This window comes from Petromyzon marinus, chromosome 54 (genome assembly GCF_048934315.1).
Source record: "Petromyzon marinus isolate PM22_M1 ecotype Great Lakes invasive population chromosome 54, UKy_Petmar_22M1.pri1.0, whole genome shotgun sequence".
Taxonomy (NCBI): Eukaryota; Metazoa; Chordata; class Hyperoartia; order Petromyzontiformes; family Petromyzontidae; genus Petromyzon; species Petromyzon marinus.
In genome coordinates, this window is record NC_133720.1 from 11,329,473 (window position 1) to 11,350,607 (window position 21,135).

Genomic DNA, 21,135 nt, shown 5'->3' on the forward strand with positions numbered 1-21,135 from the left:
ACCAGCCCACACCACCATCCTGTTCAATGCCCCTTTGTAGATGGAATCGAACAAACAAAAGTATGTTATTCCTCTAAACTACAACAACTAAACTATTTTTATGTCACCAGGTAAGGCCCATTGAGCTACGCAGCTCTTTTACAGAAGCGCCCTGGCTATCAACAAATGACAGCTCAACTAAGTGGCTTGTCACGTGGGCATGTGCAGCAGCAGCAGCCGAATACTCTTAACGCACGTTTCTAAATGTGGAGGGGGAGACACTGGAGGGCCTGCCGGAAAATCCGCGTGACCACGGGGAGAAAATACAAACTCCAAATACACGTACTCTTGGGTTCTTTCGGTAAAGTCACGTCGGTATAAATTTTTTTAAAATAAATTTTATCACGACGTTTTTCGGGCGCAACACAAGCGTCCGTCATCAGGTGGGACAACCACAGCAAGAAACAATATTGCTGAAGTGGGCAAAAGAGCTGCTGTAACAAGAGGCTTTATAGGTAAGAGAGGGGGGGGGGGAGGAGCTAGGGAGGAGAGATATACAGCAGGCGTCAGGGTCGGGATCGAACCGACGACCTCCTACATACCAGGCGAGGTAGTTAACATCTCGCCAGCTTAAGAGTTCAATCTCCGCCTCACTGTTGCATCACGTGGTGGGCCAGACAGCTCCACTCCACCTTGGAAATTTTCACCGCAAAATTGACATGTCACGCAAACGGCAAGATACGGCACAAGACTTCTACAGTACTGGGAATCTGTGGACCGTAAACCGGTGTGAGGTGCACAATCATGGGTGCGACTCAGAATCTGAGTTACTCTTTGGTTTTTTCGGTAAAGTCACGTAGAAATAAGAAATAATAAAATAACATAATAGCGTACGACGTTTCGGTTGCAACACAAGCAGCCATCATCAGGTACAGAAGAGCTAAATTCACGAGAGAGAGGAAACACATAACCCCAGATGTATATACAGACACCCAAGTAGGGGGGAACTAACACAGATACAACAGGGGACACAGAGAGAGAAGCACACCAAACAACACAGGGTTTAGCAAAATTTGGAAACCATATAAAGCAACAGACGGTCGGTCAGAACACAATTAACGCACAGTCTGGTCGATTACGCTATTTCTCTCGTAAATTTAGCTCTTCTGTACCTGATGATGGCTGCTTGTGTTGCAACCGAAACGTCGTACGCTATTATGTTATTTTATTAATTCTTATTTATAGGTGACTTTACCGAAAAAACACAAAGAGTAATTCCTGCAGTCACGAAAGCTTCGAATCAAGTCAGAATCTGAGTCTTTACTTATACTGGATGAGGAATCCGATGAGCTATGAAGCTCTTTTTCCACGGATGTCGGGTAGACGCACGGGGTCAGAACGTTACAACAACAACAACAAACAATACAAAAAACAGCACGATAGGAGCGCAAAGTATAGGAAAGGTAAGCCAATAACTTTATAACGAAAATATATAAAATTAAACTATTGCTTTTAAAGCTTACCAGGTAAAGGGCTCACTGAGCTTAGTATCTCCTCTTTCAGAAGCGACCTTTGCCACGCAAATGATAGCTCAACGAAGTGGGAATTTACGCCAGGTGAGCCGATACGGGCACCACGTGTCCCCTGGAAAGATCAATCGAGCGCTGTCCCGGGTGCTGCGATGTAACAATCCATGCAGGGCCAGCGGCACGTCAGCTGAATTCATTGTTCCATGTCCACTGCGGGTCACCCCTTAGGCGCGTTCCATCCCGCGTTATTATATACAGTATATATGTGGATATGCAAAGGATTGCTTGCAGTACAACATGTAATCGTCTGTTTTGAGATTCAGTAGAGACCTGTGTTTTAAAATGCCCACTATAATGGCGAGTATCATCATCATCATCATGATGCCAGTTCCAATCACGAATAATTGTCGTCATTATGAAAACCATCACCATGATTTCATTCATCACATATTCATAACTTTGATAACTCTGTTGACAAATCATGCCATCACCAGCAAAGTCATCATTGTCACAACATCCACTGTGATCAAAATCGCAATAATCATTCCGCTGACAATCATCCATATACGATGACCATCATTTCCTATGATTGACGATGTAATCTTGATGGTGGATCACAATAACCTCTCGATTCAAAACCATCTCAAACACTTATCTCCATCGCAATGATTTATCGCCACCGTCATGTTGACAATGACCCACGTGAATGCGATGCTTAGGACCTCATCACGCTGATGATCAGATCATAAATATTACAATAATCACCACCTCAATCCCAATGATTATTCATTACCCTCATCACCACTGTCACGTTGACAATCATCCACGTGATCAGTGCTACTACTGATGGCATGCTATTGATGATGATGATGACATCATGACCGCATCATCACCGCCACAACCACCACCACCAGCAACCGCTATCATCAGCTGATGTTTCTCACTACAATACTGTCGAAGCCATAAGCAGCACCATCACCACCACCACCACCCACGTGAACCCACAAAGATATCAAATCATCACAATCCATACCTTTGTAGTCGCGTCTCTCCGATTTATGCTTCTTATGTTTTTTACCCATAACTGCCGATGCTGATGCTATTGTCAATGTCTTCGCTTTGCTGCTACTGCTGCTGCTATTATTGTCATCATCATCATCATCACCACCACCACCGCCGCCACCACCACCGCACTCACTGCCATTAAAATTCACGTCTCCTTCCGCTCGAAAACCCCTGCTCCAAATTGCCTTCGGGCTCAGGTTTAACGGGGCAAAGGTTTTCTCAGGCGCGTCGGGTGATCATCGAGACGGAGGGGAGCCGCGTCGGCCTTGAAGGAGCTCTCTCATTCCACCCACGGCGTTGTTTGACAATAACATTTAGCGCACGCGCGCGCGTGTGCCCGCGAAGCGAATTTTTTGCGGCGAGCCAATTGCGCATGGCCCATCGTGGGCCCCCCTGTAGCACAGAGTCCGGACGTTCCGCCAGGGGGCAGCAGTAGGCAATAACAATAGGGGGGCAGCAGTAGGCAATGGTGGGAGGGGGAGCAGCAGTAGGCAATAACAATTGGGGGGCAGCAGTAGGCAATGGGGGGAGGGGGGGCAGCAGTAGGCAATAGCAATTGGGGGGGGCAGTAAGCAATAACAATAGGGGGGCAGCAGTAGGCAATGGGGGGAGGGGGGGCAGCAGTAGGCAATAGCAAGAGGGGGGCAGCAGTAGGCAATGGGGGAGGGGGGCAGCAGTAGGCAATGGGGGAGGGGGGCAGCAGTAGACAATAGCAATAGGGGGGGCAGCAGTAGGCAATAGCAATAGGGGGACAGCAGTAGACAATAGCAATAGGGGGGCAGCAGTAGGTAATGGGGGAGGGGGGCAGCAGTAGGCAATAGCAAAAGAGGGGGCAGCAGTAGGCAATGGGGGAGGGGGGCAGCAGTAGGCAATGGGGGAGGGGGCAGCAGTAGGGGGGCAGCAGTAGACAATAACAATAGGGGGGGTGGGGGCAGCAGTAGGCAATTGTCCGACAAGGGGCAGCGCGGGTGACGTCATAACCCGAGTCTTTTTTTAAATGGGGGAGAAATGACGCAACAACAACAGCAAAAGTGATTTGAGAAGTTTAAAAACTAACTTGGGTGAATGTGTCGCGCGCTGCGTTGTTGGCAGTGCATGCACAAGCATAGTTAACAATTAGCAAAACGAGTTCGGGGCCGTCCATAAATGACGTCACGCACCTGGGGGGGGTCAGACATTTGTGACGTCGTGTGACGAGGAGGGGGTTGAGAAATGTGACGTCACGTCAAAATGCGCAACTTTAAATAAATATAGACAACACGTTCTACTTAATTAAATAGATTTTTTAATAAATGTTTTCTCCTACAACATCAGAGTGCAGCGCCACATTAAATACGCACTACGATGACAATAGTTTAAAGCGATTTTAAACGTGTTTTATTTTTTAGCGGGGGGGGGGCAGAGCTTTGTGACGTCATATTTGAGGGGGGGGTCTAACTTTTTGTGACGCCGTGTGACGATGGGGGGGGGGGGTCAAAAATCGTCCAAAATCGCATGACGTCATTTATGGACGGCCCCTGACTCAACGCACGCGTCAATAATATCACTGCGTGTGTGGCCTAAGGAAATAATAGGTGCCACGTTTTAAATAATGTCCCTTCAAACTCGCGCCGCATTAAGAAGTGCTTTGAAGACGGGACACTGCCCGAAACGTCGATTATTGTTCTCCCTCCCCCCCCCTCTTTTAAGGCCGCAGTGTTATTGCCGTGACGTCATGCGTGCGCGTGTACTGCAAAATGTTCTGTGACTGTTACGTCATCGCACGTATCTCGTATGATTACGTCATTTATCATACAGATTCTGTAACTGAGATGTGACGTCATGCGAACGCGCGCGTACCTAAGGAAACGTCATCAGTTTAAAATGAAAGTGAGATGGTGATGTCATGTCAGCAACATTGTCTGGTCCCAATGTTTACATATAACCTGTACCTCAGATGTGACGTCATGCAAGAACGCGTGTGCAAACCAATCTGTTTACAAATACTATCCTGTATATTAGATATGACGTCATTCTTCAGCACACAAGTAATGCAATGACGTCATGAACGTATTTGGAATGAGCGCGCACACGCATGCAGCACATGACGTGTTCCGCGTAGAAATAACCGGTTAAATATCAGAATATGTATTCTAATACTCGAGTAATCCGATGAGCTATAAAGCGCTGTTAATTGTGCTTGTACACCACTGCCAACGCAGCCGTAGAGGGGAGCATCACCAAACATGCGTTTGTAAATGTCAAAGGGGCCGTCCATAAATGACGTCACGCACCGGGGCGGGGGGGGTTAGACATTTGTGACGATGGGTGACGATGGGGGAGGGGGAGTGAGAAATGTGACGTCACGTCAAAACGCGCAACTTTAAATGAATATAGACAGCACGTTCTAACTTAATTAAATATACTTTTTAATAAATGTTTTCTCCTACAACATCAGAGTGCAGCGCCACATTAAATATGCACTACAATGACAATAGTTTAAAGAGATTTGAAGCATGTTTTATTTTTGGGGGGGGGGGAGGCGTAGAGCTTTGTGACGTCATATTTGAGGGGGGGGTCTGACTTTTTGTGACGCCGTGTGACGAAGGGGTGGGGGGTCAAAAATCGTCCAAAATCGCGTGACGTCATTTATGGACGGCCCCAAACGTGCAATAAACGTCCCTTTCGGGTGTACAGAGCGAGCGTCTGCACGAAGCCACGCCGTGTGTGCAGGGTATGTATTTAGGGGCCGTCCATAAATTACGTTACGCGATTTTTGACTCCACCCCCTTCGTCACACGGCGTCACGAAAGTCAGACCCCCCCACCCCTCAAATATGACGTCACAAAGCGCTGCCCCCCCCCCCAAAAAAACATGCTTCAATTCGCTTTAATCTATTGTCATCGTAGTGCGTATTTAATGTGGCGCTGCACTCTGATGTTGTAGGAGACATTTTTTGTTAATTAAAAAGTCTATTTACTTAAGTAGAACGTGTTGTCTATATTTATTTCAAGGCTGGCACGGCCCGGTTTTATTCATTCGGGTTTTAATCGTTTTTTTTTAAATATATAAAACCGGAGCACCTGGATCCTGCCCAAATCCGGTTTTATTCGGTTTTACTAAAAGCTAAGTCGGGATTTCAGTCGCACGCACGGCACGGCACCCGTCAGCGGCGTTCGGGCCGAGGCCCCGGGGCTCAGCCGTCGCCCGTCGGCAGCGGCTATCCCGCAGCTCAAAGAAGATCGGCCATCGAACTGTCCAGCGTGGCCGCGTCTGAGCGAAGCTTCTCGACGCCGGGATTCATCCATGCCAAGCCGGGGAACGGCCTGGCGCCCCCGCGCAGTCGGGAAGGCTCGTATTCGTCGGGCCGAACCCCGGCGCGTTCCACGGCTAGCCCAAGGCGGCGGCCGGCGACAACGCCGAGTCCAGCGGCGAGAGCGACGACGACGAAGACGACGAGGAGGAGGAGCAGGATTGAAGTGTGCACGAGACGCCGATAATAAAACCAGGTTTTATTATGCTGTGTAACCGGGTTTCAATTCCATTAACACCAATAACCCGATTTGTCGGGCAAACAAACAAAAAATCGGGTTTTTTCCCCCACCCTTGATTTATTTAAAGTTTGCGCATTTTGATGTGACGTCACATTTCTCACCCCCCCCCTATCGTCACATTGTCACAAATGTCTGACCCCCCCCCCCCAGGTGCATGACGTCATTTATGGACGGCCCCTTATTTGAAATCCTAGCTTGTTTGCCCGTCCAAGGACGGGTGTATTGCAGTAAATCTGAACTATTCCATGGAAAAATTGTTCAGCTCATGATTATTAATTAGGGGGGTTGCACCATGTTGAGTGACGTCACCCGCTAATGGTTATTGGGGAGGGGTGCGGCATGTGGAGTGACGTCACCCCTCATGGTTATTGGGGAGGGGTGCGGCATGTGGAGTGACGTCACCCCCTAATGGTTATTGGGGAGAGGTGCGGTATGTGGAGTGCGCGACCTTCTTGTGCGTTCGTGTAAATTTCCACGCGGGCATGAATATCAATGAAGGGGGGAGGGGGGGCTCTTTTAGAGTGACGTCACGTACGGATGTAGCACTGCTGTGTAGATGTATTTATTACCGTCACTTTCTGTAAAGAAACGTCATATTTGAAGCGACTTTGCGTAATCAATTATTTAATTCCCCTCGACCTTCCTCTGCGTTCGTGTAAAAATCCACCCACTCGTGAATATTAATGATGGGCCGGAGGGGTGGGCCTCATGTGGTGTGACGTCACGCGGGAGGCCTCGTGTGGAGTGACGTCACGTGGGGGCGGTGGGCCTCATGCGGAGTGACGTCACGCGGGATGCCTCGTGTGGAGTGACGTCACGTGAGGGGGGCCTCATGTGGAGTGACGTCACGCGAGAGGCCTCATGTGGAGGAACGTCACGCGGGAGGCCTCATGTGGTGTGACGTCACGCGGGAGGCCTCATGTGGAGTGACGTCACGCGGGAGGCCTCGTGTGGAGTGACGTCACGCGCGGGACGCACATTCTTGACTTGTAGTAAAATAGCGGCTGCTGCTGACTATTGTACTTCTGAAGGGGATTTTTTTTTGGCAGGTGAAATATTTTAACGCGTGAAGTAAAATGAAGTTTCCCGTCAACCAAGTTAAATCGTTAATATTAATGAAAGTATTACACATTTGATTATAGCGACTGCAACGGTGACCGATTGTAGAGTTTCCCGTCGGTGACTCGCGCGCCGTGGTTGCCATGGTAACGGTCGAATTTGGCGGCAAAGTTGAAAAATAAAAGTTAAAGTTGAAAAGTTTCAACGGACACAAAACGCACACAAATACCGGGAGCTCGGTGAGAATAAAGCGCTCAATTATAACAACATTGCTAGAAGTATCGTATTCGCTGTTGTTGATTAAGTGCGATGTGTAAACTTTGAATACGTTTCTCATCGCTGGTAAAATAAAAACGCCGCCCTAGGCCTTGATTTGGGCCTAGCGAAGGCACCGCTTATTGCAGCGTAAACTCTTACTCTTTAAACGTGTTAATTGCTTACATGTTGTCGTTGTTTATTGTACGTATGCAGACCAGTCGATGCCGCAGCAGCTTGTGTTAAAACGAATTAATGCGTCCGCGTTGATAAACGTTAGGTGTTAGTATGTTAGGCGATAGCGAGGGCTTTTAAACGGGATAGGGTTGCGGCGATAACGTTTAATAAATGTACGAACATACACAGCAGCTGGTGTTTATACCGTAAACGCGATGTGTGTTGCTTCAGTGTTTAAGTACTGTATAGTTTTTTAAGTACCGTATAGGGTTATAGCCAAGCGGCTGATTGAAGTGATGAGCGGTTTAAGTGACGCTCTTCAGTGCGACTTGTGTTTGCCCCCATTCGATGTTTTTTTCACAAAGCGATGTTCTTTACACAAAACAAGTAATTTATATCTTCTTTGGTTACCCCTTCATCTACAATCCACCGCTGGACGAAGGCCTCCCCGTGCCGTGTCGGTCTCCGGGGGCTATTCTGCCATACTTCACCACGCAGGTAACTGCGGGTTGGTGAACGTAGCGGGATCGGTAAGGAGCCTCGACATCACCACAGCTCAACATTGTGTTGTAATGTGTCACTTTTATTGATTAAAATCGGCAGCAAATGTAGAAAATTCGCCTGAGCGATTTGACCGCCGCGGATTTTGAGCAACGAGAGATGAGTTGATGTGCACGAACGAGTGGACTACGGCATGGCAGGGCTGAGGAATGGCAACAGCGTGTGGAGGTCTTCATCCAGCAGTAGATAAAACCCAGACCCGTGATGATGATGCATCGTATGATGTCTGCGCAGTACATAGGCGTGTGTGGGGAGCGGTGGTGTAGCGGTTAGCGCTACGCTGCGCTACGAACCCGGCGACCCGAGTTCTGATTCACGCTCACGGCCAACACCAACAGTGACGATTATCTGAACCGGTCCTGGGCATCCCCCAGATCGACTCAGCCTCAATTGAGTACCTGGTGCGGAGCGCAGTAAAACATCGCCACTGGGGGAGACAAAGGCGGCAGGGCGTGGTGCTGGCCACCCACCCCCTCGTGTGCCGTGCCGGCCTTCATAGGTGCTGCTCGCTAACAGCACTCGCCCCTACAGTCTGTTCAGGCTATACGGGAGATCTGTATATATCAAAGGGGACCTAGCTTGGCACAAGAGCCCTGGTGTGACGTCTCCGCCATACACAGCAGTTGTATAGTGTGGAGTAATGAGATGCGGACGTATGCCGGAGTGAGATGTTTACTGACTGATCATGAAGGAAGGACGACATTGGGAGACCTGTTTCATGTTTTGAGTCATTGCTGTACTTTTAGTAATGGGACCCTTTTGCTAATACTATATAGCTAAACACGTAATCAAACGCAGACGTTATCAAAGCATATTTGCGTTTTTTTTACCACAAGTATGTGTGGTAGCGCAAATATGATAGCTTGTAATTAGTGTCTACGTGGTATTTGAATATCTTAACAGCTGACTTAAAACTTTCGTGACTGCAGGAATTCATATTCTGTGGTTCTTTCGGCAGTCACGTAGATGTAAAAAAGAATGATAAAAATGAAAATTAAGTGAATGAAAAATAATACAAATGTCACGACGTTTCGATCGCAACATTTTCATTTTTACTGTTATTATTTTTTCTATCTATGTGACTTTACCGAAAGAACCATATAATGCCTTGACAGCTGTACAGTATTTACAGCAGATCGTGGCAAATCCTTGTTTTTTTTAATTTAATTCTGCCCCTTTTATTTATTCTGCTTTTGTAATGACCCAGGTCACTCGTGCAAATTGAGACTATCCCTGGTCTCTTGGGTTCTTAACTGGTAAAACAAATACACTTAACTTCATCAAGCAGTGGATAAAAGACCGTCGTTGATGATTGTATTTTGATCACGGTTGTAATTGCAGCAAAAGGGAGTTGAGCCATCCTACATTTGTCTGGAGCTGTCGACCCTCAAATCACAGCAATGGAGGCGGTAACCAAGGACTTGGGAGAGGCTCTTCCAATATACCATCCCATTGTGCACGTGGAGGTCATCCAGAAATCCGACAGGTACAAAAACAAAGACCCCCCCCCCCCCCGTATAGCCATAACATACTGTTGGGCAAGTCATTTTAGCCAGCACCTATGACGGCCGGCGCAGCAACGAGGGGGGTGGGTTTCCAACACCACTCACCGGCCGCCTTTGTTTCCCCAGTGTTGATGTTTACACACAGCACCAGGTACTCATTTGAGGTTGAGTTGACCTAGGGGAGGCCCGTGACCGGTTCAGATGTCCATCACTGGTGTTGGCCGTGAGCGGTAATCGAACTTGGTTGGTCGGGTTCGTAGCGCGTGTCCTACACCACATGCATCACACACGTAGATGAAGCACTCTCCGCTGATGTTTACGCCTCGATTATATCGACAGCACGGCAAAGATGGAGGTCGTGGTGTCACACGTGATGGAGCTGCTGAAGAGGCACCCGGTGGTGATGTCTGACATGTCTTGGGACTCGTTTGAAGACAGCTTCCTCCAAACCCACGTCCGGTTGGTGTCCATCACGGACTTGGACCTGGAGTTCAATCACCAAAAGGTCACACTCTTTTCCTTCTTATCGTTTGTCACATACGATCCAGTCATGGTTAGGGATGGGGGCAAGGTGACGCACGCGGGCCAGGTAAGGGCCACTGTTTGCAAATCACTCCCGAGTATTTTTTTGTTTGTTTCAAGTCGGAGCGATTTTCTGCTCAAGTGGACATTGAGGCATTGGTGCGCGCAACTGTTTACGGGCCCAGAATGCAGCTGATAATTGTTTGTTAACCGAATTACTGGATACACTTAACTTTGGTTATCTGTGTGCAGATTATCTGGGTTATGGAAAAACCGAGCTTGTTACAGAAGGAAGATAAATACAAAAGTGTGTACGACGTTAATTTGTGTATTTTATGCACGTGCTGCTTCTATCACTTGCTGCTTCTAACTCGTGACTCGTTGACCGATGATTATAATAAACAAAAATAACAGACAACACTTTCTACGTCTTCTCCACCATCCTACGTACATAATACGATTTTAAAAACCTAATTCACATAATCCACGTTTTTGCAGCCACTTTGTAATCCAAATGCGCTTACCTGGGTTGGACATTTCTCCTCTCAAGCTTCCGTCACACACTACTGTGGGCATCTTGAGGAGTTGTATTGGCCCCTGAAGATGTTCTGCTTCATCAATGTTTTTGTTTTTTCTAGGTCATCCTATCTCCGCCTCCCCCAACATCATATAGAGTCCACTGTGTGTTTACCCGCCTCCCACCTCCCGTGCGTGCGCTATGCAGATGGTGGAGCTAGTGAAGACACCTGTGGAGGTGCACGTGATGCAGCTGAATGACGATGGCCCATCCATGGAGGAGCTGAACCAGGGTGACGATAATCTCCCTGCAGCCCAGCACTGGATCCTGCCTTCAAGTACACAGCCCTGACCCTAACACAGTGACACAAGCCCAGACACTAACCTTTACACTGTAAGGTTAACACCCACACCGCAACACTAGCCATGTGATTATTGCATTAACATGTAAACAGACGATAATCCAACATTGACCAGCAGTGGATTTTGCCAAGAAGGATGTGCTTACTTTTTGGTTCTTTCGGTAAAGTCACGTAGAAAGAACCAAAAAGTAATTCCTGCAGTCACGGAAGCTCCAAATGAAGAATGTGCTTGTACATATACCAGGCAGGTGGGTTCAAGTCACGTGTTTTTGTTGTTGTGTAGCCGAATTCCATGGACTTTGGGAAAGTCTGGTCTACGATTCCGAGATTAAACTGCAGGTGAGCGAACGCTGCACTCTCGACAGTCATACACACAAAATTGCAGTCTTTTTTTTTTTAAACAGTTACGAAAAAAGTGATTGTTCAACCGCAACTTGCCCTTTCGTCACAGCTGCTCAATTACGTGATGACGACACTGCTGTTCTCGGACAAGAACGTGAACAGCAACGTCATCTCCTGGAATCGCGTGGTCCTCCTGCACGGTTCGCTTTTGGCGTTAGTTTTTTTTTTTCCAAACCGATGATGAAAGCGTTAATTCATTAGCTCTGTCCGTCTGTCATGGGGGGGGGAGGCTCAGCATGGTTTTCCTAACGATCCAATAATCCAATATAAACAACATTTGAGTGTAAAGTCGTGTTGCTATTGGGGACTTGTTCTGCAGAAGACCCGTCACATTTATGAAAGGGTTGCCCAACAATTTGGCGACAAAAAACTGGCGCTAAAAGCATTGACCTTGCTGGCCAAAGCAATGGCATCGATGCGCGTGTGACATCGCACGTTGGCACGGTTACCTATGACGTCTGTTTGTAATGTAACGTTATAACCGATTAAATACTTGGACAAACAGGTTATGGAAAGCATTACAGAATTCAATCCTTGTCTTTTTAAAATCGGGATCGGGCATGGAATTGTGTGCCCCCCGATGCAGGAAAACGGTGATGATGCCCCAACATTATTTCTCGAGCGTTCTCGGCCGTAACTTTAAATGTTTACATTTGAAACTGATAAAAGCTAAGAATGTTAATGCTGAGATCTGATAGGTTACACATCTTGTTTTCTTGTCTGTCCGTTTCATCTACGCTAAGTCCGCTTATTACCTTAAGGATGCGTCCCTGATAAATCCGACTGTAGGCGAATCAACCTAAATCGAAACCTATTTTACCGCTGACTTGTGTAAGTTAAGGACGCGTTCCTGGCAGTTTTCTCTTTTGGTCAGAATTCCAGAAAAATTTTGCCAAAAAACGTAACCAAAGATGCCCGAAATGTTTTCATTAATAATATAAGTTAATACAGAGTACTCGCCATAGAGATGGTGGCTGAGACTGCATGTAGAGGCATGGCGTGGAGTGGTGAAGGGGAGTTTTGTTACAGTGCCAAGCGGCTGTAGAGACTTGAGGCGTGAGCACCCCGCCCGGGGGCTCCATTGCGTCGCGTGTCGTTAACGTATACAGCCCAAACTATTGCGCTCGTTCCTTTAAAATTATCAAGACAGCTTTGTGGTAAATCGGGGCATTTTAAATAAAATTGCGTGCCCTAATTCGTCGGCGATGTGATCGTGAAAAATAGTAAATAGCGACGTAAATAGAGGACTTGAAGTAAAATGATTTGCCCCGTCTTGTGCTGTTACAGGACCTCCGGGCACGGGAAAGACGTCGCTGTGTAAAGCCCTGGCACAGAAGCTCTGTATAAGGCTGTCGAAAAAGTAAGATTCTCCCATAAGTCCGCGGCCTTAATCTCACCTGAGCATCTGTGTTATGTCATCCTTCCCCCGCACCTCCGATTAGCACGGGTGGCTATGCACGGTGCGTAAGAAGTTCAACCAATACCTATGTTCATAGATGAACAGTGATTCACTTCCACCCCCAACACTTGGATGGATCCCACAATTAAGGGTCACTATTTAATGTTTCACCGACCCCCGCATTGACGAGCGTGGTGACGTCACTACGAGCAACATGGCGGGCAAGTGTCCTTCGTTTAGCAGTGGATTGAAAAGAGCTGTAAATGATTTTTAACGCAACTTTATCCAATTATCGCATTGGTTTTTGTTGTTTGTTTCATTTGTACTGCTCTCGTCTGCGATTTTTATTTGTTACCGTCTCCTTCGTTACATCTCATTCTACCAAGCTCGTCTGTCGTGTTTTGATTTTGTCTCGTTGTTACTACACATTCTGTCTCGCTCACTACGTATCATTGCGTCTTATTTTATTGTATAATTTGTTCTGAACATTAGCAGGCTTTGTTGCGTGTATTGCGAGTGTATGAATCAGTTTTAATTCTCTGCTTTGACCTCCAGGTATCGATACGGGCAGCTGATTGAGATTAACAGCCACAGCCTCTTCTCTAAATGGTTCTCAGAGGTGAGCATCTCATCGCCTGTTGCACGATGAATTGTTTTTTTGGGACGTCTCTCCTCATCCCTGTATTCTATTTATAGTAAAATGCTGCGAGGTGGCATCACATGTAATAATGTCGTTGGGATAAGAGGGCAGACCCTCGCTTCCTTTTAGTGTTGGGATAGCGAATCCTTTTAACGCTTTGTCTCCAAAGTTTTGAACCGTACAATCCATTTGGCCGGTTTTATCTTGGGTAAGTCCCTTGTAGCGACGCAATTTATACTCATGCTTTGTTCACATTGGATCACCTTTACAAGAGTTGGCGCCCCCCACTGTTACAGACAACTTCGGTTGAAAATGTAAACGCCTGTGCGTCTTTAACCGTTAGCGGGCGTGTAATTGTGTGTTCCTGCTGCGTTCACGTTTCGCAGAGTGGCAAGTTGGTGATGAAGATGTTTCAGAAGATCCAGGAGAGTATCGACGACCAGGAGGCCCTCATCTGCGTGCTCATTGATGAGGTTTGTTGGCAGCAAAGGGGATACATTTATGCTGCAGTAGCAACTTGCTTTATGGACAAGATCACGTCACCCCGATCCCCAGATCCCTCTGTTGGCTCCCAATTTCAATTGCACATCAACTGCAATAGTGTTCTTCAACTAGTGGCCTGCCGGCCACCAGTTGTGGGCCCCAAAGGCTCTTTGAGTGGCCCACTGGGCTATGGCACACCAAAAGTTATGGTTTATAGAAATAAACAATTTGCATGCAGTTAGATTATTTTGCTGCTATAAATGTGCACATGATGAGCCGTCATTTGTGGCCAGGTCGCTTCTGAAATATAAGTTAATGCTTCGGCGGGCTTTAGCTGGTAAGATACAAAATAGTTTCGTTTTATTTGTGTATCATTAAGTGATTTTTTTTTACCTTTTCTGTACTTGGCACTCCTATCGTGTTTTTGTATTGTTTGTTGTTTGAACGTTCTGACTTGCCCCTACTGGACATCTGTGAAAAAAGAGCTTCATAGCTAATCCGATTCCTTCAGTATAATATTCTGATTCTGACATGTATAATGAAACGTCTACAAGGCACAAATAAAAAAGGGGGAACGGGAGGCACCGGGCAAGGGAAGGAAATAAAAGAAGCCATGAGGGAGTTCCGAGGCACAAGGTTTGAAATGGGGGAGGTTTTTACAGGAGACTTGAAAGCAGAGAGAGAGGAGACCAGGCAGAGTTGCCCAGGGAAAGGAGTTCCAGAGGGCGGGGGCTTCGTAGCTTAAAGAGATGCAGTGTAACGAGAAGGATAGACATGGGAGATAGAGATGAGAGAGCTGTAGACGTAGATTACAGATTCACGACATGAAGCAGACTCCGGCCGTCTCGATTACTGCCCCCTCTTAACATCACGGATAGCTTGTGTCAGAATTTATATAAATTTTTTTTTAAATGTGTTATGCCTAATGGGTTCGTGTCAACCCCACAGCCACTCGAGCAGGGGTTGGCAACCAAAATAACAAGAAGAGCTATTTCTTTCGACTTTTGTAATAAGCTCAATATTTCAATAGCTGCAATGCACGTGAACACGAGAGACGGTGAGCCCCTGTGCCACAGTCACTCTCGGTCTCCTAAACGAACTTTCCTCGCTGCGTTTGCGCTGAAGGTGGAGAGCCTGACTGCGTCGCGCTCCGCGTCGCACTCGGGAACGGAGCCGTCGGACGCGATCCGCGTGGTGAACGCGCTCCTCACCCAGATCGACCAGATCAAACGGTGAGACCGGGTCAAGCGGAACTCACACTGGGAACAGTCAACAGTAAAAATGGCTTCTTGAGAATCGTCAATCGTTATCATCAGCAGCATCATTATCATCAGTGCAATTAGCAACATCAACATCACCAATATTATCGGCAACAATAGCAGCACCAGCAGCAGCATAATTTTCACGATGAACAGCAGCAGCGTAAGTGTGTCTTTGGGTATGCCTGTCTCGGTGTGTGTCTTAAGTGTGTGCACTCGACCCAACAGCCTGTGTACGCTATACGGGGGATTTTTGTCTTGGTTGTACCTTATTGTCTAAGTTTGTGTGTATGCCTACAGTGAGGGAAAAAAGTATTTGATCCCCTGCTGATTTTTTACGTTTGCCCACTGACAAAGAAATGATCTGTCTATAATTTTAATGGTAGGTTTATTTGAACAGTGAGAGACAGAATAACAACAACAAAATCCAGAAAAACGCATGTCAAAAATGTTATAAATTGATTTGCATTTTAATGAGGGAAATAAGTATTTGACCCCCTCTCAATCAGAAAGATTTCCGGCTCCCAGGTGCCTTTTATACAGGTAACGAGCTGAGATTAGGAGCACACTCTTAAAAGGATTTAGTGCTCCTAATCTCAGCTTGTTACCTGTATAAAAGGCACCTGTCCACAGAAGCAATCAATCAAATCAGATTCTAAACTCCACCATGGCCAAGACCAAAGAGCTCTCCAAGGATATCAGGGACAAGATTGTAGACCTACACAAGGCTGGAATGGGCTACAAGACCATTGCCAAGCAGCTTGGTGAGAAGGTGACAACAGTTGGTGCGATTATTCGCAAATGGAAGAAACACAAAAGAACTGTCAATCTCCCTCGGCCTGGGGCTCCATGCAAGATCTCACTTCGTGGAGTTGCAATGATCATGAGAACGGTGAAGAATCAGCCCAGAACTACACGGGAGGATATTGTCAATGATCTCAAGGCAGCTGGGACCATAGTCACCAAGAAAACAATTGGTAACACACTACGCCATGAAGGACTGAAATCCTGCAGCGCCCGCAAGGTCCCCCTGCTCAAGAAAGCACATATACATGCCCGTCTGAAGTTTGCCACTGAAAATCTGAATGATTCAGAGGACAACTGGGTGAAAGTGTTGTGGTCAGATGAGACCAAAATGGAGCTCTTTGGCATTAACTCAACTCGCCGTGTTTGGAGGAGGAGGAATGCTACCTATGACCCCAAGAACACCATCCCCACCGTCAAACATGGAGGTGGAAACATTATGCTTTGGGGGTGTTTTTCTGCTAAGGGGACAGGACAACTTCACCGCATCAAAGGGACGATGGACGGGGCCATGTACTGTCAAATCTTGGGTGAGAACCCCCTTCCCTCAGTCAGGGCATTGAAAATGGGTCGTGGATGGGTATTCCAGCATGACAATGACCCAAAACACACGGCCAAGGCAACAAAGGAGTGGCTCAAGAAGAAGCACATTAAGGTCCTGGAGTGGCCTAGCCAGTCTCCAGACCTTAATCCCATAGAAAAGCTGTGGAGGGAGCTGAAGGTTCGAATTGCCAAATGTTAGCCTCGAAACCTTAATGACGTGGAGAAGATCTGCAAAGAGGAGTGGGTCGAAATCCCTCCTGAGATGTGTGCAAACCTGGTGGCCAACTACAAGAAACGTCTGACCTCTGTGATTGCCAACAAGGGGTTTTGCCACCAAGTACTAAGTCATGTTTTGCAGAGGGGTCAAATACTGATTTCCCTCATTAAAATGCAAATCAATTTATAAAATTTTTGACATGCGTTTTTCTGGATTTTGTTGTTGTTATTCTGTCTCTCACTGTTCAAATAAACCTACCATTACAATTATAGACTGATCCTTTGTCAGTGGGCAAACGTACAAAAATCAGCAGGGCATCACTTTTTTCCCTCACTGTAAGTGTGCCGTGCCGGCCTTATTAGGTGCGCGCTCACCGTACTTGCCCCAAAATTCTGTGTAGGCTACACGAGGGATCTTTTGCCTGTTGTGTGCGTCTAGGTACTCCAATGTGATCATCTTGACGACGTCAAACATCACAGGGAAAATCGACGCAGCCTTCGTCGACCGTGCTGACATCAAGCAGTACATCGGGCCCCCCTCAGTCATGGCCATCTACCAGATCTACCTGTCGTGCCTCGTCGAGCTCATTAACGTAAGGGCAGCCAACGCACCGTGCCCCGAGTGCACTCGTTCACCCGAAATCTGCTTAACGTTTCTGCAACTTTTAATTGTCCGATCGAGAGCTTTTTTGAAAGTTGTCTGGAAAAAAAAACTTTCGTTACAAGGGATGCGTTTTCTTTTAACGTCGATTCATGCTCACACGGGGGCTTGTGTTCCGATTTCTCTTAGCTTGGTGGTTATGCTTAACATTTACGTATTGCTTCTCTTCTTTTGGTGACTAAGGGTCAGCCTAGAAAATAAGCAAGAAAGCACGACTCCCATCATGCCATGCATGCCATGTGACCATCACATTGCATGTACAATGCTCTTAGCCTTGTCTAGACCACCAACTGAAAAGATGGCTGAGAATGTGGTTATTATTTAGACCGCTAACACAGCAAGAGTTGAAAGTGTGGCCGTCTCAAGCAGCAGTGAAACAGAACTGAAAATTGGTTTTGTCCTCATTAGGACTCTACAGTACAGTAGAGTAATATAAGTTCAATGCCTTTACCTTCCACACTCAGATAAAACTGCGATTAGCGGAGACCCTTCCATCGGGGTCAGAAGGACCACGGGAAATCTGGCGATGCCTGAACCTTCTTCCGTACGGGTGTCGGCTGCTACAAAGCACACCTCAGTACCGTCGAGGACATTTCCACCAAGCCCAGAACACGACCTACATCCGCGCTAAAGAGCAGACGATGCAGACGATGCTTCGCCCATCTGCTGCAGTGTCGTCTGCTAGAGGGGCCACGGCCAATGATTTAAGCCCCATTTACCCACCTTGCGTGGACCTGTGCCGCCGCGCCCCACGTGGTTGTCGGCGACACAATTGGGGTGCCGATGGGACACAAAATGAGCGAATGTCTGCCGTTGCCTCGAATAATCGAGAGTTGACCGTCGATGGATAAGTTTGACCGGATCGCGACTCGAGGCTTGGTCGCCGTGCATGTGTGCGAGTGCAGAAGGGCATCATCTGTGCAGATCAACTGCTGAGCTTCCGGCAGCTGGAGATGATGCATTTTGTGGAAACGGGCATGTCGAAGTCCAGCCTGCGTCTCCACACCATCGCTGAGTGAGTTCAGCTCGCACCTCCTCCCAAGTCCTCAATTTGTGGGTGGCTAAGCATGCATAGGACACACAAATACCTCAAAGCACCCAGCATCACATCTCATCCATTCCACGACCCGCCTGCAGTGTAACCAAGACCCCACCCCCCAGTGACAGCTGGCCCTGTGTAGCACAACATGTACGCAGGACTGGCCTGTAAATACACATTTGTCTTTCGGTAGGAAGAAATGTGATTTTGCGTTTTTTCCTAATTCGGCGTTTGGTCAAATTTCGCACATTTGGACCATGACGCCCGTACACATGGCCTATTCTTTTTTTACATAACATCACGCGATGTCTAACATCGATTGTGAAAGAAACAGCCGCGTATCTTTTGCTAATAAGACGGGCAGTAATGAGCAGAACGGCCGCTGGGCTCCAAACACGATCTTCTGCAGTACGCGTTAAACACGCTACCGCCACGCAGCCCGCGCGAGGTTCTTTTAGATGAACTGAAGTCCGTTAATTAGGCATGTAACGTTGCATCGATTAATCAGTTCTGATGATCGTGATAGGGGGAGGGAGGGTGTCTCAATACGGAAAGAGACGTGTAACCAGAAGTCCATGTCGCTGTGATAAACTGTTTGCATTGTGGTTTTTATTTGCCTTCGCCAAATGACAAAATGAAGAAAGAGCCAGGGCCTGAGTGGAAGGGTCCTGCGGAAACTCCCCTTCATCGCTCACGCACTCTATGTTAAGGTTCGGAGCTTGATCGCACACATTTTCTTCTGCGCTAATTTCACACAGAGATCACACGCCCCTTGGCTGTGGTTCGCGCAAAACGGGGCACGCTCCATACGCGCGTGTCCTCAGCATAACGTGAGCAGATGTGTACTGTCTCGTGCGCAATAGGTTTTGTGGGAAATATCCGGGAGATGAACGTCGTATTTGCGAAGCTCAAAACTGAACGGGGTGCAAAGCAAATGCTGTAGACGTCACATGCCAGCGCAGCCTCAGTTTGGTACTGGACAGGATTGCAGTTTTTGCTTGTGATTTTCAGTCATTTGTGTTTTTTTTTTACCTTTATTGCATTTTATACGATGCAAAAATAATCTAAAATCGCGACAAGCAGTGTAATTGGGGTGAATGCCACTTTCTAGGAATGTGTTCCTGTGATGGATAGACGTGGATCCTGCCCCTTCCCCATGCCAGAGAAATTCCAGCCACTGCCTCAGGTGATGAGCACCGCCTCAATGCTCACATAAGCAATAATTCAGTGACTTTGGTTTGTAAATAGTGTCAATTTGGTCTTGGAAATAACGGGGTTTTGTTTAGAAAAAACAATTTTTTTAAAATTTTACCAGTTAAAGCCTACCGAGCCCAGAAGCGACCTGGCCACAAATGGTAGCCCAACGAAGTGGCTCATCACGTGGAAATTTGACGGCAGCCGAATGCTCTAAAACGCATGTTTCTAAATGTGGAGGGCATTAAAACCGGTGGACCCGGAGAAAAATCCACGTGAAAAAGGGGGCACCCCACGCGTGAAACCAGCTTGGTATTTTGAGGGACGCACTGCAGTTTAAAGCGGTTAAAACGCTAAACACCGGCATGTCTTTAAAACAACTCGATTATCCCTGCAGGAATCCACGACGACACTGTCATGCTTCCTGGACGCGTTGTCGCAGGCCGTCGATCGTCAGTTCACCGAGCGTGCCAATCTCGCCTAGCGGACTCGTAATTCCGGCCACAAATTACGGGAACCGTGAACGGACACTGCCGCATTCGGGAGGTAGCTGCGGGTGTCCAGTTACCACGTGGCTGGATGACCATGATGAAGTCGTCCGTTTTTTTTTCTCTCGTGTCGTCATTTAAAATCTGTAACAATCTTATTAATTTAATCCTATTTTTTTCATTTAGGGGTTGTCCAGTGCAATAATGGACATTTGTTGAAATGCTTTTATAAAATGCAATTAAAACGACTTGTGCACCAAAGTTTAAGTGTCCGATTGCTTAAGTTTACCTTCAGTGTTCACGATGATGGCTTTTGTAATGGACAAGCTTTGCGATGTTGGTGGCACAACTTATACTTTAGATGTCCTTTATTGGTATCATTAACGTCAATCCACCGCTAGATGAAGGCCTCCCCACATCAACATCCCTTGTGGTGTTAAGATTCCATAATTCATCGTGCTCCTGCACACAAGCTAAACTCACTCCAATTCTATGGTCTTCCTCTTTGAGTGCGTTAACTCCTCTTGCTGCCATTGGCACCAGTTGTCCACTAACCAACATCCCTTATGATGACGTCTTCTACCCAAGCCATATTTTATATAGTCTTTAATTTGCAACTGTCTTACCCATGTGTTCCTCTGTATCTTGGTGTAATTCCCAGCATGTTGCCTTGCTTTGCACAATTTTCAGTTTGTTACATTTTCCTTGCTGTCCACATCATAGCAAATAACACATATCAAGATGCAACTATTTTATGGTGGCTCCATTTTGTGACATGTACTACAGCAGGTTACTTAATGTGATCGTGGTGCATGCGGACACCATCACACGGCAGGTCACGTGACCACCGTGTACCTTATTTCCAGGTGTCTAGTCCTTATTTCGCTTTCGTCCCACTCGTCTGTATTTGTGAGCCACATCTCTCGAAAGGCCAAGTCTCGACA

General features: G+C 47.1%; 2 protein-coding genes across 8 annotated transcripts in view; one reads left to right on the forward strand and one right to left on the reverse strand.

The window, feature by feature from the left end:
* Positions 1-2,992, reverse strand: part of LOC116954207 (uncharacterized) — a 29,209-nt gene extending 26,217 nt beyond the window's left edge. The window contains exon 1 of the mRNA XM_032974740.2: positions 2,542-2,992. Coding sequence (XP_032830631.1) covers positions 2,542-2,590 — 49 coding nt within the window. The 5' untranslated portion in view covers positions 2,591-2,992. The remainder of the gene's footprint in view (positions 1-2,541) is intronic.
* Positions 2,993-6,997: 4,005 nt separating this feature from the next.
* Positions 6,998-20,941, forward strand: TRIP13 (thyroid hormone receptor interactor 13). 7 transcript variants are annotated; one of them, XM_032974767.2, is made up of 16 exons: positions 6,998-7,404; positions 8,040-8,095; positions 9,500-9,644; positions 10,003-10,168; positions 10,910-11,039; positions 11,347-11,402; positions 11,515-11,605; positions 12,753-12,825; positions 13,420-13,483; positions 13,891-13,977; positions 15,113-15,219; positions 17,249-17,402; positions 18,376-18,485; positions 19,150-19,219; positions 19,621-19,695; positions 20,101-20,941. In XM_032974767.2, exons 3-16 carry the CDS (start codon positions 9,559-9,561, stop codon positions 20,185-20,187), a joined length of 1,356 nt encoding a protein of 451 aa, XP_032830658.1. In that variant the 5' UTR covers positions 6,998-7,404; positions 8,040-8,095; positions 9,500-9,558; the 3' UTR covers positions 20,188-20,941. The 7 variants fall into 7 exon arrangements, with proteins under 7 accessions (XP_032830658.1, XP_075908306.1, XP_032830661.1 ...); XM_076052191.1 differs by having other exon boundaries at positions 6,998-7,155; XM_032974766.2 differs by having other exon boundaries at positions 6,999-7,404; positions 8,040-8,127.
* The last annotated feature ends 194 nt before the right edge of the window (positions 20,942-21,135 follow it).